The sequence below is a fragment of the Ammospiza nelsoni genome, chromosome 6 (genome assembly GCF_027579445.1).
Source record: "Ammospiza nelsoni isolate bAmmNel1 chromosome 6, bAmmNel1.pri, whole genome shotgun sequence".
Lineage (NCBI taxonomy): Eukaryota > Metazoa > Chordata > Aves > Passeriformes > Passerellidae > Ammospiza > Ammospiza nelsoni.
Genome location: NC_080638.1, coordinates 57,538,807 through 57,557,748, shown reverse-complemented (window position 1 = coordinate 57,557,748; position 18,942 = coordinate 57,538,807). Strand labels below are relative to the sequence as shown.

The 18,942-nt window shown below is 46.2% G+C and overlaps 1 protein-coding gene across 1 annotated transcript; it reads left to right on the top strand.

The window, feature by feature from the left end:
- Window positions 1-357: 357 nt before the first annotated feature.
- On the top strand, window positions 358-2,720 carry HSPA2 (heat shock protein family A (Hsp70) member 2). Its single transcript, XM_059473951.1, has one exon. The coding sequence runs from the start codon at window positions 432-434 to the stop codon at window positions 2,331-2,333; it is 1,902 nt and encodes a 633-aa protein (XP_059329934.1). The 5' UTR covers window positions 358-431; the 3' UTR covers window positions 2,334-2,720.
- The last annotated feature ends 16,222 nt before the right edge of the window (window positions 2,721-18,942 follow it).

The window sequence follows — 18,942 nt, the reverse complement described above, 5'->3', positions numbered from 1 at the left end:
CGCGTGCCATTGGATAGCGCTGCTGTCAATCTCCGGCATAACGTCATGTCAGCTGGAACTTTCTAGCTGAGATTCGCGCCGGGGGCGGGGCGAGGGGACAGCACCGGCGCGGATTGGCTGAGCGCGACAGCGCACGAGAAAAACCCGGAAGAATCGCGGCTCGCGAGGGGCGGGCTGGCGGGTAGGCGCTAGCGGTTCTGATTGGCCAGAGCGTTGGGGGCGGGCACGCCCCGGCGGCTCGCGGGGGCGATTGGCCAAACGGCTGTTCCAGAGGCGTCGGGATTGGCCGTCAGGGTTCTGGCAGGTTCCAGAAGCGGCCGCGGCGGGTATAAAACGGGCGGCGGCGGCGCGAGCTGGGCATATCGCGCCGGGGCGGCAGCTGGAACGGGCGGGGTGGACACGGGCGAGCAGCACCACAAACAGCCGACACCATGTCTGCCAAGGGGCCGGCGATCGGCATCGACTTGGGCACCACGTACTCCTGCGTGGGCGTCTTCCAGCACGGCAAGGTGGAGATCATCGCCAACGATCAGGGGAACCGCACCACACCCAGCTATGTGGCGTTCACCGATACGGAGCGGCTCATCGGGGATGCTGCCAAAAACCAGGTAGCAATGAACCCCACCAATACCATCTTTGATGCCAAACGCCTCATCGGCCGCAAGTATGATGACCCCACGGTGCAGTCAGACATGAAGCACTGGCCTTTCCGTGTGGTGAATGAGGGAGGCAAGCCCAAGGTGCAGGTGGAGTACAAGGGGGAGATGAAGACATTCTTCCCTGAGGAGATCAGCTCCATGGTGCTGACCAAGATGAAGGAGATTGCTGAGGCCTATCTGGGGTGCAAGGTGCAGAATGCTGTCATCACAGTGCCGGCGTACTTCAATGACTCCCAGCGCCAGGCCACCAAGGACGCTGGCACCATCACAGGCCTCAATGTGATGCGTATCATCAACGAGCCCACCGCAGCCGCTATCGCCTACGGCCTGGACAAGAAAGGAACCCGGGCTGGGGAGAAGAATGTCCTCATCTTTGACCTGGGAGGGGGCACTTTCGATGTCTCCATCCTTACCATCGAGGATGGGATTTTTGAGGTAAAGTCCACAGCTGGTGACACCCATTTGGGTGGGGAGGACTTTGACAACCGCATGGTGAACCACTTTGTGGAAGAATTCAAGCGCAAGCACAAGCGTGACATTGCTGGCAACAAGCGAGCGGTGAGGCGGCTGCGCACGGCTTGTGAGAGGGCAAAGCGCACCCTCAGCTCCTCCACACAGGCCAGCATTGAGATTGACTCTCTGTTTGAGGGCATTGACTTCTACACCTCCATCACTCGTGCCCGTTTCGAGGAGCTCAATGCTGACCTTTTCCGTGGCACCCTGGAGCCGGTGGAGAAGGCACTGCGTGATGCCAAGCTCGACAAGGGCCAGATCCAGGAGATTGTGCTGGTGGGTGGCTCTACCCGGATCCCCAAGATCCAGAAGCTGCTACAGGATTTCTTCAATGGCAAAGAGCTCAACAAGAGCATCAACCCCGATGAGGCTGTGGCTTATGGTGCTGCCGTACAAGCAGCTATCCTCATGGGAGACAAGTCTGAGAACGTGCAGGATCTGCTGCTGCTGGATGTCACCCCTCTGTCCCTGGGCATCGAGACAGCCGGAGGAGTGATGACTGCTCTCATCAAGCGCAACACCACCATCCCCACCAAACAAACTCAGACCTTCACCACCTACTCAGACAACCAGAGCAGCGTCCTGGTGCAGGTGTACGAGGGTGAGAGGGCTATGACAAGGGATAACAACTTGCTGGGCAAGTTTGACCTGACAGGCATCCCCCCAGCACCCAGGGGAGTCCCCCAGATCGAGGTCACTTTTGACATCGATGCCAATGGTATCCTGAATGTCAGCGCCGTGGACAAAAGCACGGGTAAGGAGAACAAGATCACCATCACCAATGACAAGGGTCGCCTCAGCAAGGACGACATTGACCGCATGGTGCAAGAAGCAGAGAAGTACAAAGCAGAGGATGAAGCTAACCGGGATCGGGTGGCAGCCAAGAACTCCCTCGAGTCCTACACTTACAACATGAAGCAGACAGTGGAGGATGATAAACTGAAGGGAAAGATCAGCGACCAGGACAAGCAGAAAGTGCTCGACAAGTGCAAGGAGGTGGTGTCTTGGCTTGACCGCAACCAGATGGCTGAGAAGGAAGAGTACGAGCACAAGCAGAAGGAGCTGGAGAAACTCTGCAACCCGATCGTCACAAAATTGTACCGGGGAGATGGAGGGGCCGGTGGTGGCTCTGGTGGCCCCACCATCGAAGAAGTAGATTAAAGAGGACTGAAGTAAAGACTGGTTTATGGACAGTCACTCCATTCTTTGCTTTGTTATTTTTTTCTAACGTTTAAGGAAAACGTCCTTGCCGATAACAGAGTTTATTCTGTTGGGTGTGTATAAAGGCAGATCTGTCAGCTTGGTTTTGATAAGAGGGAAGGCACGTCCTGCTTTATAAGGTTAGTAATAGACAAATGTTGTTAATTCAGATACAGCTGTTTGTATTCTGGATGTTTGTCTCTGTCTCTTCTAAAGTAACCACTTGACTGTTGCAGTTGACAAGTTTCAAGTTATGCATGAAAACCTTTACAAAAGATGAAAAAAAAAATTTGCCAAATTTGGCTTCTGGAAATTTTGGTAATAAATAAAATGTTTTAAAAGCATAAATCTATCCTCTTTCTCCTTTCTGTGAAGGGGTAGTAGTGGGGGGAGGGAGGTGAGGAATACTTTTCTGCTGGTGTCTGTGGCTCTGGGGGGTGACAGCAGTGGCGCAGGGGGTGTTGGGCTGTGGAGGGGGGGCTGATGCCCCTGGAGTGGCAATGGGAGAGAGCATGGGGGCTCCCTGAGGGACCCCAGCTTGGGATGGGTGATGGGGAGGGGGTCTCCTGGTGTTGCAGCCCCCCGGTTTCCTGGCAGGGGCAGTGGGGTTGCAGCTCCCGGGACTTTCACAGCAGGGAAAAATTCCCTGGAGTTCTGCGCCGGTGCTGTTTTGGGGCAGGACCTGCTCCTACCCGCAACCGGTGTCTGGGGCTGCAGTTCCCAGCTGGGGAATGAACATGGGTTGGACTCGATGATCTTAAAGGTCTCTTCCAACCTAGAATTTCTGTGATTCTGTGAATGCATCGTGTGCGTGTGGCTGGGAGAGGAGAGCGGGGAAATGAGGACAACAGAAATAGTCCTGCTTGGCAGGTGGTGGGGCTGGGTAAAATAGAGACCGGGTTGTGGGCAGCTGTAAAGTGCTGAGTTATTCTTGGGTTGCTTGTGTGCTCGCTGAGCTTTCAATACTTTACTGAGTGTTTTTCTCCTCTTCAGACAATCAAAAGTAGAGCTGGGAGTGCTGAGTAAGGAGCTGGTATGCTGAACTTAATAGAATAGGCAAAATCTGTAGTAGCTAAACTCGTCTGGCTTTGCTGCAAACTGTCTGCAGAGCTCTTCATTTGTATAAGAAAGCAAAAAACCTGGCAGGCAGCTTGGGAGTCCGAGGCGCTGCGAGTTAATGAGCTCTCCTGCCGCAGTCCCATGGCACGCACATTTCGGACTGGCTTGTCCTTTAAGGGAAAAAACTGCAGAGCAGTGGGCAGCTGAAGGGAATCGGCTGCCGTGGTTTGGTTTGTTGCTTGTTTGGATGTCAGCAGCGTCGGTGTCCTGGGAACCGTGGTGGGTGCTGCCCTGCCAGCTCTACCCACTGCAAACAACTTTTAGGACTCTGATTGCTTAAGCTAGTAGGTGATGTATTTAAAAAAAAATCTATAGGGAAGGGAGGCAACAATAAAGTTGTTTAGTATTTAATAACCAGCAGAGATGTAACACTCTGGTTTACTACATGGATTTCTCTCAGCTTTCCAGGGTACTCACTGACTGTGGCTTTCCCTTCACTAGATGCAGAAAAGGGTTGCAGTCATCACAGGGGAGAATGTGAGGCTGGTAAAAAGCTTGTTTGATAGCTGTTGTTGCAAATGACTCAAAATCACTTCAGGTTTATGGGGCAGCTCGCAGGTAAATGTCAGTGCCATCACCGTGGGATTGGAGAAGTCGATTGCGGCAACTTCAGCACCGGCTGAGGGCTTCGGTGAGATCTGCAAAGGCAGCAGTCAGGCTCCTGGTGTTCAGGTACACAGCACTTTCCTGGCTTTTCCAGGTACGCTGCCTCTTGATTTCCAGGCTGTAACATAGAGAGGGCCCTTGGGAATGAGAAGGTACTGTGACTTTTAATTTTATTTTTCCCCTAGGAATGAATAGGTAATATGTTTATGAATGGCACTAGATTATCTGTAAATTAAAAGTTGTTGCTGCAAACTGTAATATTTTGTCAGATAAACTCTTCTTAACCAAAATCCCACTACTATGAGATGACAGTGAGGAATAGGTAGCATCCATTTTCATTGTAAATGCAGGTTGAGCTATTTTTTTTTTCTATTAACCAACTGGTAATTGCCCTTGCCACATAGTTTCCTTTACTTTTCAGCCCTTGGTTTGCATTCCTCAGCGTCGCTTCCTAGTTATTAAACACAATTTTTTGTTATTTAAGTGTCTTGCAGAGCTAATGGAGCTAAATGCACCCAGCAGACAGTTTGTCCCACGCCTGTGCTGTTTTCTGTCCTTCCTCTCACCTCTGCCACTGCTGCTCTGTGCCTGTTCCAGCTGTGGGGCAATCAGGGAAAAGAGAGCAGGGATGTGGGGTCTCCATCTAAATGGTGAAAGTGGCTGAGGACAACAACAGGTTAACACTGGGAGAGTTGTATTTTTTTTTCCTACAAAAGAGGTTTTTTTTTTGGAGTGACACACCTAAGGCTGTGTGTGGGGTATGTAAAGGATTGGAAACTTGTGCTGACTTATGTGCTTGGGAAAAGATTTATAGTCTCGAGGCATAGAGTAGCCTTTCAAATATGTGAACAAACAAGCCCCCAGAACGCAAGAAGCAGAAAACTTGAAGAGCTCAGAGCTAGATTCCTTGCATTCATTCACATAGTTTATAAAACAGAGAAAAACTTCACGTTGATTTTCAGTATGTTGTACTGACTGTAGAGTGAACTCTGATCCTGTTAGTGGAAACTTCCCACTGACTCCAGTGGGTCTCTATTCCCCCCTCCCCTCCCCAGTTTCTTAAAGAAATGAAGCCAATTTCCCAAATGCTGCTCCTCATTTGCAAATAGGTGCATTTGGTGTGTCCATGTCCTTCTGTGGAGCAGTTGCACATTTCAAATGAATTTGGCAAAGCCAGGAAAGTAATCTTGTTTGAAATCTGCAATTTCATTGCTTTTGCTCTCAGCGTCTCTCATCCTGTGCATGTTCCTGACTCACAGCAAAGCCAGCTGCTCCTGTCAAAATCCTGGGCTGGCTTTCTGAACTCTGCCATGCTCCAACAAGGCTCTGCAAGGAAGACAAAGCCCATAAGGGAGAACGTAAAGGGCTTGTAACTTCCTAGCACTTGTGCAACTCCTGTATTAACTTTTGATGGCTCCATAAATTTTTCTGATTGAGTTTGAAGGGTGTTATTTCAAACAGAGCAACACCCATGGCATTAACACTGGAGAATTTAATCACCCAAATTAAACCCCTCAAGCCAAGCCGTGTCGCGCTGCAATTCTCCGCTGTAACTTTGCAGGGGAAAGAGCCAAAAAAAAAGACCACGCCAGAAGTATTGTTAAAATACCATGCAGTGTGAGAGCTCTCGGAGGGAGCTGAGGACAGGGAGCTGTCTGAGGGCAGCCTATGGGAGCCGGGACGTGCTCGGACAGGCTGTGTCCACCCAGCCGGCCCGGTGAGTCAGCCCGGCCCCGCCGCTCCGCAGCGTCTGTTTGAAGTTGTGCACACAGACAGGCTGCAGCCCTGCTCATCCCTTGTGATACCATCTTCAAGGCAGGAATGAATACATCCCAGCAGCCTGCCTTTTATCTCTCGAGAGGCACTCCGTGCAGCCCTGCAGGCTGGGGAGCATTTCTCTTGGGAGCTGCCTGTCATTTGGGTTCTCCTTGAAGGTTTGGTGCAGCCAAGGTGCTTCATCCTGAGATGAAGGATCTCACGAATGCACCATAAATTCTGTCTTCCCCATTGTGAGCCACTCCTGCAGATACATAGGAGGAACAGGAAGAAAGAGAAAAATTACTCAGGAAATTCACATTTCCAGTCTTGGCACTCACATTAAATGCAAGGCATCACATTAAAAAGCATAGGCTTACACCCAGCATGCATACTTAAAGTTCCTTTTTTACAGTCTTGTCAGTGCACGGTAACAGCATTTTAAACTTGACTTATCTCAAAGGTGTTCCTTGTTTCTCCTCCTTGGCCCTGTGCCTGGCATGAGTTTCCCTTACTGTGTCCCTTCAGGAAGCACACAGTGGTCTGATCTCTGCTGCACCTTGGCACCTGGGAGTCCTGGGATGTTAAAGCAGCAAAGCATGTGGATGCTCTTACAGCAGCAAAATTACCTTCTGTGGTTGTTCATCACAGGAAAGTTATCACCCCTCCCTACCCCCCAGCGAAACAAGTTATGCTAGTAAAGCCTCTTTAGCACACCTATGTGGGTCAGGTATCACATCTCCCTGCTGCTCTCCTCCATGTATTTATGCAGGCAGAGCCTATAGCACAGACCTGCCTCTGGAGCAGGTCCTGCTCGCAGCAGCGTGGTGATTATAGAGTTGGGCAGGCCAGCATTTCCAGATGCAACAACATATTTCACTTCCACGTATGAAATGGCAGCATTAAAACCCCCTGATCCACCCTTGCATGACCCATTTGCCTTTACTCTCTCCTGCATCAAGAGGGTGGAGACAGAGACAAGCTGGCTCACCTTGTCATCCCAATAACAGCACCAGCCAGGAATTTCAGAAAGGGAAGAAATTTCCCTCTAAGAGCCAACATTTCCTTTGTAGTCTTAAAGAAAATCAAGAGTACAGGAAATTTTTGCCCCTTTTCCACTGCTGAAGATATTCTCTCCCACCATTCAGGAGTTGTTTTTTGAGTGTTTGCCTCTGCAAAAGTTGACAGATTTCTGTTGCATCCCAGACCAAGCAATGTGAGGTTGTTCTTGCCCATGCTTAGGTAGCAGTTGGCAGCACCTGTACCTTACCTGCTGGAGCAGTTAAAAATGCAACTGCTCCAAATAATTTGCAGGTCAGCAGTTAAAAAAATCTATCTTGGCTAGGATTAAGGGGACAGAACCGCTTGAAGAAGTGGCAGTGCTGTGTACTTTGGCAGCATTCTATAGAAACTTCTATGGGTTTAGGAGGTCTTGGTTGCCTTTCTATATTCACTGCCAAGCATCATGAAATACTTTCTGTCAATCCTTGTAAGAGCTGCTGCACAGTTGCACTGACAGTCTGGCAATCACATGTCATGGATGAAAGCAGAATTTCTTTTTGCCAGGCTGCATGTAAAAATGTTCATAAATTTCTTTCAAAACCACATTGCTCAATTGGATGACTCCTTATTTCCCTGCTGAAGACTTCATTCATTTGCATTTGTGTTAGCGAATGTTTCAACACAGCCTGGTTAAAGACATTAGATGGTAGCTAGTCCTTAGTCCTACCCCCAGCACTACAGGTGGGAGATAACTAATTTTAAAATTCTGATAATGTAAAAAGCCTCTGTAATCCATGAAAAACTAAAAGCCAGACTGTCTGCCATAATTTCCTTCAAAGCTCACAGAACTGAATAGAGAAGATCTTGTCTACAGCATTTCTATATTAAGTTTTCACCTTTTTTTCCCTATTTCTGTAGCAGGAAGATGGTTATTATATCCTGAGAAGAATTAGAAATTAGGCTATGAAATTTTTTTGGTAAAGTTCGTAGATTTCTGACCACCTCAGAATACAGAATCGAAATCAAAATTTTGAAAATACCTTTTGAGTGTGAGGTACCTTTTAGTACTTCTTCCTTTCTGTCAGAGGCACTTAAATAACAAAAGGTTGATTGTTGGGGGTGCAAGGCTGTGTGAAAAGGGCTGACAACTGCTCATGTTCAATAACCTCACCTGATAAAACCATGCAGGGGGAGTAATGGCATGAGGAGTTCACCAGAAGAATGTGCAGCTGCTTTGTCTGGCTTTCCAAAATCCGACTGCAACCAAGGGGAACTCCTGGGTTTCCCTCAGACCTTTGGTGTGGACTCAGGACCTGGTTCTGCCTTTGCCTTCAGCGCCTTCAGGCAGGCTGGAGCTTTGGATGTGGCTCTGAGGGCTCTGGTTCTGGGGCAGGATGTGAGGTGGACATAATGTGAAGTGGATATAACTTCTGGTTCCTCTCCAGAAGTTACACTGAAACTACTAAACTGCCCTTTGCTTTGGGTTATCCACTGTTCAAATTGCTGAAAACAGGGAATTAGGAGCTTCCTTGATGCACAAAACTGAAGTGAAAAGCTGCACCAATGTTCATGGTATCTTGCCCAAGGGACAGTATTTATTCCATTCACACAGCATGATCCAGTTTTTAATGAGCAGGCAGAGCACTTGGCAGGTGAATGGTGTAGTCATGGACAGCATTAGCTACTGTGAAATTGAAATCTGTGCTTGTGTGTCCAATACAAACAGTAATGCACACATGGAGTCTGGTATTCCCAGAGAAACCAGGGCTGACATTTAACAGCCCCTGGGAAAAGAGGAGGAAATTAATACAGTGGGGATGGGAGACAGAGGCTGGACACAGCAAGAGTAAAGAGGCAGAGAAGAGGTGGATGACTGGATGGTGAGTCAGTGATATTTTTGTTGAGTTTATGCATTTGTTTACTTTCTGGGTGTGATATCCAAATTAAACATTAGATATACCTAAAGAATGGGCACATCTACATATTGTTGAGTGTTCTCAGCTACTGGGACACTCATGGACACACAAACACCACAAGAAACAACACTAAAAGAAGCCTATTAAGGGTTCAAGGTCAGTTGTTCAGAATTATGACAATTGGAGCAAGCCTGTTGCTTGCTTTCTTTGTGCTTATGCCTCACAACCCAGTTTTTAATTATGCACTAACAGGTTTTTTAATTTTTTTTTCTTCTGCAGGGCACCTGCCTCAGCCAGTGCACACAATGGGCAGTGTAAGCTCTAAGAAGGTGGTAGTTTCTGATTCAACATACACCTTATTTAGCTCTGAAGACGAATTCTTGCTTAGGATGTTGCCTGTGGAACTCATCACCATCACATCTTGATTGCTTCACGTTATCTATTTAGTTTTTAACCCTCAGATGTGTATAATTCCCACAAGGAAGAAGGTGATAAATCAGCAATAACCAAATGCCGTGTGTCTATTATGGCATCTTCCACTGGAAATGCCAAGTTTTTTTCAGAGAGCTTAGTGTTCTGGTTTTTGTGGGCTGTTCAAAGCAGATTTCCATTACAGAGGAAGGTTTCTCTCCCCTTCCTCCTGCACTTCAAACACTAACACAGGAAGTCCTGGATCTCTGCAACACATCCCTTACTTTTGCCAATTCTTTTAGCACAACTTTTACTGAAGTCAAGATGGGCCAGTGGTCTCCTGAGGCTGATGACAGCCCTGTTCTCTAAAAATGAGCCAAAGAGCCATCAGTTCCACCCATTCTCTTTTCCCTTGAGCCTGTTTCTACAGTGCTGCCTGGCTGCCGTGGATGAGATCTGAGGTTGCTCCCAAGCCCGCTTCTCTCATCCTCTTAAATATGTAACTTGGCTGCCAAGTCATAGATATGCACTTGGCAGCTGGCAATAGCAACTGGAAACACAACATACACAATGCATTTATATAAAAAAATGGAAAGAGATGGCTGCAGAGAGCAGAGCGAGACAGCAATTTTCATTTTCAGGCTGTTTTGAGATCTTTGCTTACCTATCCATGGATGCATTCTGTTTGCATGGACATGCCTTTAAATAGTACCCACAAGAGAAAAGATGCAGTGTTTGGAAGGCTTTGGAAATAAGGGAAATTAGGGACAGGTTGCTTTATGGAAATTTTCTGTCCCCACATGGTGTTGTCCATTTGTTCTTCCACGTGGTCATGAGCACCTGTGATACTTTCAGGACTATTTTCCCTAGTTAGCAACTACTGCAAAAATTGTTGATGCCATTTTTAAGAGATGGAAGCACAGGAGATGTTCCTTCTGTCTTATTGACCTGACCTGTCTAGAAGTCTTAGATTAAGTATTTTCATCCTTCAAAGTATACAGTAGTGCAGCAACATTTTCTTAGGTTGTAGCTGACCTGGTCTGCTGCAAGGTGTGATGCTTCCCTTGTCCCCTTGTATTTATCTGTATCTCCTTTGGCCCTTGTCTGACTCCACCATGAACTGATAGAAAATGCTAACTAAACAGAAAGCTTCTCATTTATTTTTGCTGGATGACTTCTTTTGACAGTTTAGGGAGCCGCCTTGCTGTGGGGTCAAAGATAAAGAATTGTCACACAGGTAAACGATGGGAAAATTTTGATGGGATCAAGAATGCTCCTTCCATTAACAACTGGCTCTTAGGCTGGTTTAGCTGCAATGTGAAACCTCATCCTTGATGGAGACTTGACTTCTCTTGGCAAAAAGTGCTTTTGTCAGCATAACTTGTACCAATTTTGGGTGTGAACTAAGCAATACCAATTATACACAACACTGACCTGCTGTGAATGATGTGTGATTCTCTGCTTGAAAAACCAAATGTTTCACAATATCCCAAGGATTCTAGACCTCAAAATCATGCCCTGAAGCAACCTGCCTTAGTATATGGGAATTATTTCCAGATGCAGCTTCCAAATCTTGAGCTGACTGCTCATGTAAGGACCTAGGTTGTGCCACATATTTGTGACCTGATATAGTTTGAAATCTTGTAAAGCCCAAAGCTAAAGTGTGTTTAACATTCAGAGCACTGTCACTGCCCATAACAGAAGGACCAGGACCAGCTGCCCTCTCTGCTGCCAGTCCTGGGAAAACCAGGAAAATCTCTGCAGCTCCTGACCATCAATGCCGCAATGAACATAAATAAATGGCTGTGGAGATGTTATCACATGGAAAAAACTCACTTCTCTGTTTGGACTAAAATGTTGCCCATGCAGCAGGGAAGCTGCTTAGCAGAGCTGGGAGGAGCAGAGCATGTTGGCCATGAGTCCTGGTGGCCAGAGCAGGCTGCAGGGGAGGGTCTGTGCTGGGATCTGCAGTTCCTAGGGGACAGCAGATGGTCGCTGCTGTAAGCAGTGTCACCCCTTCACTCCCAGCAGTGTCCTGACAGCACTGTGCCATCTGTGAGCCTCCCCAGCTCCATCCTGTTTGTGTTTGCCTCTGCAGCAGATCCCAGGGGCCACAGGAGGCCCCACAGGTGGGCAGGACCTGTCCTGCTGCCCCAGCACAGTGGCTGGGACAGTCATTCAGCCATTTGCATTAGTGAGGAGCAACTGGGATGCATTTTGAAGACACAGGGGTGGAATTTTCTCCTTCCTGTGGTGTGCTGGTAGGTCTTGCTGTACTGGATTACCATCTTTCCTATTTTTCTTTCATGGCTCATAATCCCTTGTGTGTAACATAAAGGTACAGCATTTGCGTGGGCCTTTTCATCCAGGAGTGGCAAAACACTATTAGAAAGCTGGAACTGAGACTGGAAGAGGCAAGCTGAAATAACCACTTTTTGTCAAAGGATTAGAGCCATGATTTCCTCATATTCATCTCTGTGGTCTAACCACCACATGGGCTGTGGGCTGCTGACTTGAAATTATTCTGTTGTCCCATATCCAGCCTCTACTACCAAATTAGATTGAGTAAGAATCTCTGAGAGCCTTGTGGCTGCCTGGCTGAATAGTACCTGGCAAAAAGTCATAGGAAAGCATAAAGTTTCACTCAGTTTAAATTTGTAGGCAGAGGGATTTCAGCAATAAGAGTAATTTTGCTTTAAAGGTGACCTGCAAATAATAGTTAAGGGTTTGCAAGTCTCTCTTGTTAATTAAGAAAGGAGTAATAGACCTCATTTATTTCCAGGGGATATTTTTGTTTGGAATTCTTAGAAATATATAGATGCTGTAAAATGCTGTTACTAGTAGTTTTGTCCAGTGTTCCCTGAACAGTCTGTCTGGTATTTAAAGTTCTTAGAATATCAGGAGCATGCATAATATATTGCTTCTTTTAGTAAAGGTTTCTTTTCTCCTGATACTTAGATTCTACAATTACATAAATATTATTAAAAACCCCCAAAGCAATGTGCTGTTTAATGTCTGGTTTCATTCGATTTCTCAGTCTTTTCAGATTCACTGGCAATCAAAGAACTGATTCCTTTAGCAAATTTCCCATTAGTTATTCATAACCTGAAAGACAAAAAAAAGAACAAATACACATTTTTCTTTCTTACACTGGCAACCTTTGAGAACTTCTGTTGAAATAACTCACACACAAACAATATCTAGGGGAAAAGCAGGCTTAAGACTGATGGAAAGTGCCCAATATGAACAGAATTTGCATTATAAATACCTTGTTGGTCTGAGAACTTTGAGCATAGATTTATGACAGGCACTCTATACACTGCTTCCTTGCAGAGGATAAAACTGGCTTGAGGTGTGTGGTACTGAAAAGCTGATACTAACACCCTTGAATCTGGAAGGCAAAATAATGATTTTTGCTTTCAAATTATGCAGCTTTAGGCCTTGATAAATACAGAAGATAAATATAAAATTTGGTCTTGTATTTGTTTTACCCAAGCATCAACTGCAGGACAAATTCTTACATCATGCTAATGGAGTAAAGGAGAAATGCACATTTACTCCATAAATGTCAAGCTGAACTGCAGGGGGACAGCTAAAATGGTGTGTCCTGTGTCAGAAATGTGCCCCACACCCTGGGACAGCCGTGCTGGATGTGAGAGCCAAATGCCACCCCAGGTGTCCCCGGGTGAATATCCATGGAGTGATGTCCCTGTGGTGTGTGTGACTCTGCAGTGGTGGGCAGTGGAGCACTGCAGACCTTTAGGGAAACCACAACTCTGCAGGGGATAAAGTGCACCTGACTCTGCTTTGAATGTCTGTGGCAGGTGTGGATTAGGGAATTATCTGGCCTTTTAAACCATTAGGGAGAAAAAAACCCCAAAACCTAAAAGCACCCAAACTATCCCCCCTGCTCTTTTCTCAGGGGCAGGGAGCCAGTGGAGTGTGGCAGCAGTGGGTCACCCACGCTGCCTGCTGCTGCCTCCTGCCCTGCTGGGCATTTCCCAAGCTTTTGTCTGGCTGGAGCCAGGCTGCTCCCCTGTGTCCTGCTCACACAGCCACAGCAGGCACCTTTCATGGGCTGTGCCACAGCAGCTTCAGCCAGCTGCTCCACTGGGGTTGGGATGCTGCTGGCTCTGCCTGGCAGCTCTCCAGGGAGAGGTGTGGGCTCTGTGGTGACCTCTGCCTCATCTTCCCTCAGTGATCCCAAAGAACAGCTCTGGAATGGGACAATTGGTATCTGAAATCTTCCTAAAGCCACTTGAGACACTGCTGGAAGGGTTTACCTGTCACAGGAAAAATGGGGCAGGAGTCAGAGCAAGAGAGCCTCAGAAGCCCCTTTGTTCTTTGCTTCTGTATTCTTGAAAACATCATCTCACAATAGCCTCACCACAGCTCAAATATTTTCTTAGTGTCAGCTAGAGGTCAAAATAGATATATCTTCATGTTCTGGGATGTTGACCTCTCCCAGTACTGCTGTTAGTAATTTAAAATCATACTGCTGCATGCTCATACTCTGTATTGCAGCTCCAATCCAGCAGCTGAGGAAAAACCTCAAGGAAGGAAAAAATGCTCTCTTTCAGGAAATGCATGTTAAGACATTAAAGAGGTATTTCAATTCGACTAGCCTAGCTCAAAAAGAAACAAGATCATCTGGGTGGGAATATTTTCGCCCATTGTCTGAGGATCATGTCTGAACAAAGCACATGAAGCAGGAAGCCAGCTGTCATTTCAACAGGGTGGATGAGTGGTCTGAACACAAAAACAGAGCCAGACATGCCTGGTGTTGAATGCTAGCTCAGGCTCAGCCTGGTCTGACTTTGGTAAAGTCATTCAGCATCTTTGTTGCTGTTTCCAGATCGCTCACAATGAGGTAATAATTCTCATCTACTCCAAAGAGTATTGTGAGGTAATTAATTCATCTGTGTAAGGCACTTCAAAGATTAAATTATTATTATTGTTATTAATTTTATAAATTCACAACATGGTAAAGCTGACTTTCATCCATTACTTAAATCCTCTTTGATCTATATAATACAGTTGCAACTTATTATATTAGCAACTAAAGGAGCAACTTCAGATGCAACGTTAGAGGTGAAATGTCCTGTTTCTCTCAACATGCCCAGCCTGATTTGTAGTTCTAACAGTTGAAAGTTAGTTCAGGATACCTGCCAAGCACATTTCACTGCCTGTCCCTTTGAAACTGAGTGCAATGAAGAGAACATGTGCCAGGCAGACAATATTCTCAGACTGGAATGACCACTGTGCCCTTGAATGTTACATATTGGTCAACCACCAGCATCTTCCAAGAGGATTGCAGTGCCCTGCTCCCTGAGAGAAGGCTGGCTGACAAAGGAGGGAAATTGCATAGGCTGTGCAAGTGGGTACAACATGAATAGGTGACGTTGGATGATGTAAAATGTGAGTAATTGCTGGTGTTTCACATCAGCAAGGCATTGCCTCTACAACTTAGAAAGCTCTTTCTGCTGACGCTAGTAATTTTTTGAGGAAATACTGTTTTTCTCCTCTGTATGCTCTCAGATGCTGCTCTGCTTTTGAAAGAAGTGAATGACTCACATCAAATTGCCTTTTGTAGCTGGTCTGAGGTATGTCATGCAGAGTTCATTTTGAGAATTTTGTTTTTAGCTGGATATGGAGGGACCTCTCTTTTGACTGAGAAAGAGAATGGGAAATATCAGAGGTTTAAAATCTCTCAGCTGTGTGGTTCACTGAGAAACAATACTGAATTCGTGTTGTGTTGAACACTTGCAAAGAAATAATTTTATCACCTCTTTGAAAGCTTTCTATCCTGTTACCTAAAGGAAGGTGAAGTGCAGAAAATAAATATGTTTCTTGGAAATAGCTCTGGTAATAGCCAGTTCAATCCACTCTTCAGCATGTTTATTGGACTGTCAGTAGTTCTCTAAAAACCTTCAAAATCTTAGTGTGAGGTGGAGTGCTTGTTACAAATAGGTCTCAGCCACTTTGCTCATATTTGGTGTAATGCAGCCCTTGAGCAGAGACTTTGTTCTTTCTCATAATGGTCTGGTGGTGTCTCTATCTGCAGATCTGGAAACTTCACAGTGACCATTCCACCTTCTACTTAGGAATGAGAAACTAGATGAGTTCTTCATAGCCCTGATCTTCCACCTACCTTTTCACCTGGGAAAAATTGCCCTGGAATTACCTGGAAAAGGAATGCAGATCCTTGATTTTGTGAGTACATTAGGGGTATAAGTACACAGAGCTTGCCTCAGCAAATCTGGAATCATAGATCCAGATAGATCCATAGATCTTTTGGGTCAGAATCAGTGGGACTCTGCTTGTGAGGAGCTGCTGGCTATGTTGGGATATATGGGATACTACAGAAACCCCTTGGTCTCACATTTTATGTCTCCCATCTCCCTGTCCTCTGTGCTCTCCAGGGCATAGGTTCCTCTGGCTGGGGAGAGGCAGATTTTCTGGCAGGGTTTGAACCCTGCTTTGCCTCAGCCCTTCCCTGAGTTCTGAGCTCTGTTGTCCACGTGCCACAGCATCACCAGAGTCTCCTGCTCAGGGTGCTGGCAGGGTCCAGTCCTGCTGCAGTGGGGCCACCAAATAATCTGGGTCCACAAGGTGATTGGAATAAATAATTTCTACTACCACTGATGTTAAATCTGTGTCAGTCCTCTGGACCAAATGACCCTCCCTTAATGCCCTTTCCCAGTATTAACATTAGCATTCACACATTTCTGCCTGCACAACAGAGCAGCAAACAGTCACAACTGAGTCTGCTGTGAGTTAATTTGTGCTGTGGGTGACACTGCTTGAAGACTTCATTTCTAAATACTTCGCAAAGCAGGTTCTGATGACTCTTGGGTGCTAGAAACATGTTCCAGCATGAGGAATAAGTGCTAGGAAAGCAGTTCCCAAGTTAGGGTGTGTGACCACATTTGCTGCCTTGCAGAGTGAAGTGGGGATGCCAGGGGAGAAGATCAGGAGCTGCTGTGTTAGAGGGTTCTGTGCCTTGGGAGAAAGCACTGCAGGATTACAGGCTGTGATTGTAACAAACTTCTGTGATTTTCTGGACTCTAATAGTTTCTGGAATTGGTTCACCATTCTCCTAAATCACTTAATGATTAGCTGCTTCACAGTTCATGGAGCCTTGATGCAAAGACAGACAGATTTATCTGGATTGAAGAATAGAGTGTGGGAGGATTGGTGTCCCTAAGGAATTGATTTGTTCTACATCCATCATTTAAAGATGTTTCTTTCATTGCTGAAGGAACAGTTTATAAACAAAGAAAACCATCAGCACAGTTCAGTACACAAAGGTCACAGACTCATCTGAGGTGCTCTGGGCTGCAGCTCACAAAAAGATTTCCTTGCTCCTGGCTGGTAAAGGACAAGGAGGCCACGCCATGGGCCAGGACACCTCACTCTGCCATTGACTGGTGTGGCAAATGCAGCAGGAAACTGAAACAAAGGGGAGTTCAGACCTATTGCAATATAGGGTTGTGTTTCCTGGATCAAGGGACCTCTGGTTAGCAGGGATCAGCTATAAGCTGCTGGATAAACCCTGTCAGATGAGACTTTTCAGTGCATTGTGCCATGCAGTGCTCTCAAAGTGAGTCCTGCCTATTGGTGGGAAACATACACTGAGTACTGTCCTTTTCTACAACAGGGCTTTATTTAGATTCATTACCATCCCTGAAGGGAAGTGCTTGCTTGTCAGGATTATCTGAATGGAGTGTTAAGAGAAGATTAAAGAACAGGCACTTACCATGCAGAAACAGGAATTCAGGATATTGAGCTACTGAAATATAAATACAAGTAAGGAAAATAAAATTACAAAAGGCAATTTTAGGTCTATTTCATGTTGAAGTTCAACTTTAATTGTTTTAGTGTCTTAGCTGAATTGGAGAAGCAGGGGGATGTTAGTCATGCTGTGAAGAACTTTCTGGTATTACATCTTCTTTCCCTATTCAAGACCTCCCATTTCTTCTTGTCCACACAGTCCTATTACAAACTTATATGTGCTATATTTCAAATCAAATGTATCAAGAACTGTCTTTCCCCTCCTGTGGAGTAAAATTCTGGAATGATCTTCCACTGGAAAGTAGTGGGGACAAGCAAGGAAACTGCTGTGTTTCTGAAGGTAGAGTTCTGAGAGCTTGTGAAAGGGATTTCGTAACTACAGAATAGAACTGGAATGACACAAAATTACACTTGTGATAAGAATCCTGGGGTTTGTGATATGCTGATGTATTTGGGCAAATGGGAAAGAAGATTGCACAGTCATTTGTTTTCCTGTATCTATCCCACATAAATCCCATGCTCAGGGCTGCTGCTAGTGGCCTGCTCAGGGAGAAAACTCCTCCTCCTCCCTCCAAGATATAATTTAATTTCAGAGGCTCTTTTGCTTCCCTGCCTAGTGCTGGCAATGTGCCACAAGGAGAGACAGGCTGGAGGCAAGACATGCCAGTGCCACTTCAAATTTCTCCTTAGTGATGCCTGTAATTTGCTCCCAGTTAAAGCAACATGCAGATTACTTGGAGACAGGGCTTGCTGACCCACCCAGTCCTTTATCAGCCCCATGCTCACCCATGACAGGCACATCCAACATTGTGCTGTCCTCCAGCAGCTCTTCTTGCAGGCCCAATGAGATAATCCAACAAGACAGAAAACAAAGCTGGCTATTCCTGCTCCTCCTTGGTGTGTTTGGGGGTTCCTGCCATCTGGGTTGCCTGTTTGAGAGGTTTAACTCATCTGTTGGGTCTAATTTTGTCCATAATGAGCCAGACTTGATGGTCTGAATAGCTCCTCAGCTGTCTTGAACCTAAACCACTGATATTTGTAGAAGTGTCAGAGTCCACAGTGCCTCAAGGGACACCTGAGACCATCCAGGCTTCAGAATTCATTGCTTCTGTGCATTAAACTTTGGAAAATAAAGTATTGGAAGGGGGTCCTGCCAGAGAAAGTCAGGATGAATCTGGACATCTTTTGCTTCTCGTGGCTTTGTCCTTTGTTGATGCCCTGCTGATTCTTTTAGAAATATTTGGTATTTATCCTGAGGCTTTCATGATTTTTTTTCTAAATTCAGGAAGATCTTGTAAAATAACATTAAAAACAACTAACCAGTTTTCCAAAGCAGTGAGCATGAGACATTTCCCCACTGGAGACAGCTTGGGAGGATTCATCTCTGAAATATGTGACTCTAAGAACAAAAACTCACCAGCAGTGGATGAGACATGAATGGAACAAGGGCTATTATTTCTGTCCTGCATTTTCTTTCTCCTTTAGTTTCTGGTTCTGCTTCCAGCCCTTTCATGTCTTTTGGGGGAAATCTGCTGAATTTTATTAGCCATTATCCTTGAGAAGCACAGAGTAATTGTTTCAATTTATTAAGGAAGGGTTGGGTAGGAAGCTTTAGAGCTGGAGCCCACCAAGGAAGGGCAGATAAACCCAATTCTCCCGTGTGTGAGGGGAGGCTGGAAGCTTCCAGGCCAGCAGCACTCCCAGGAACTGGCAGACAGTCGGCTGGATTACAGGGGAAGCAGAGGAAATAGAAAGCTCTTTGGTTTGGAATTTCCTTAGTGTTTGATGTGAATTGGTTTAAAATACAGGCTTGCAGTGTCAGCCTGTCCTGTTTGGAGGCGCTCCCGAGGGCTTCCTGGGCCCTTTTGAAGAACAGTAAGTGGTGACTCCGGGAGAGCCAGGCCCACGGCTCGGGGCGGACAGAGTGACAAAGGCAGCCGCCCGGGGATCCCTGCCCCCAGGGCTCC

Excerpts from the sequence above, each read along its gene's own strand:
- HSPA2 (XM_059473951.1), top strand. The coding sequence starts at position 432 with ATGTCTGCCAAGGGGCCGGCGATCGGCATCGACTTGGGCACCACGTAC.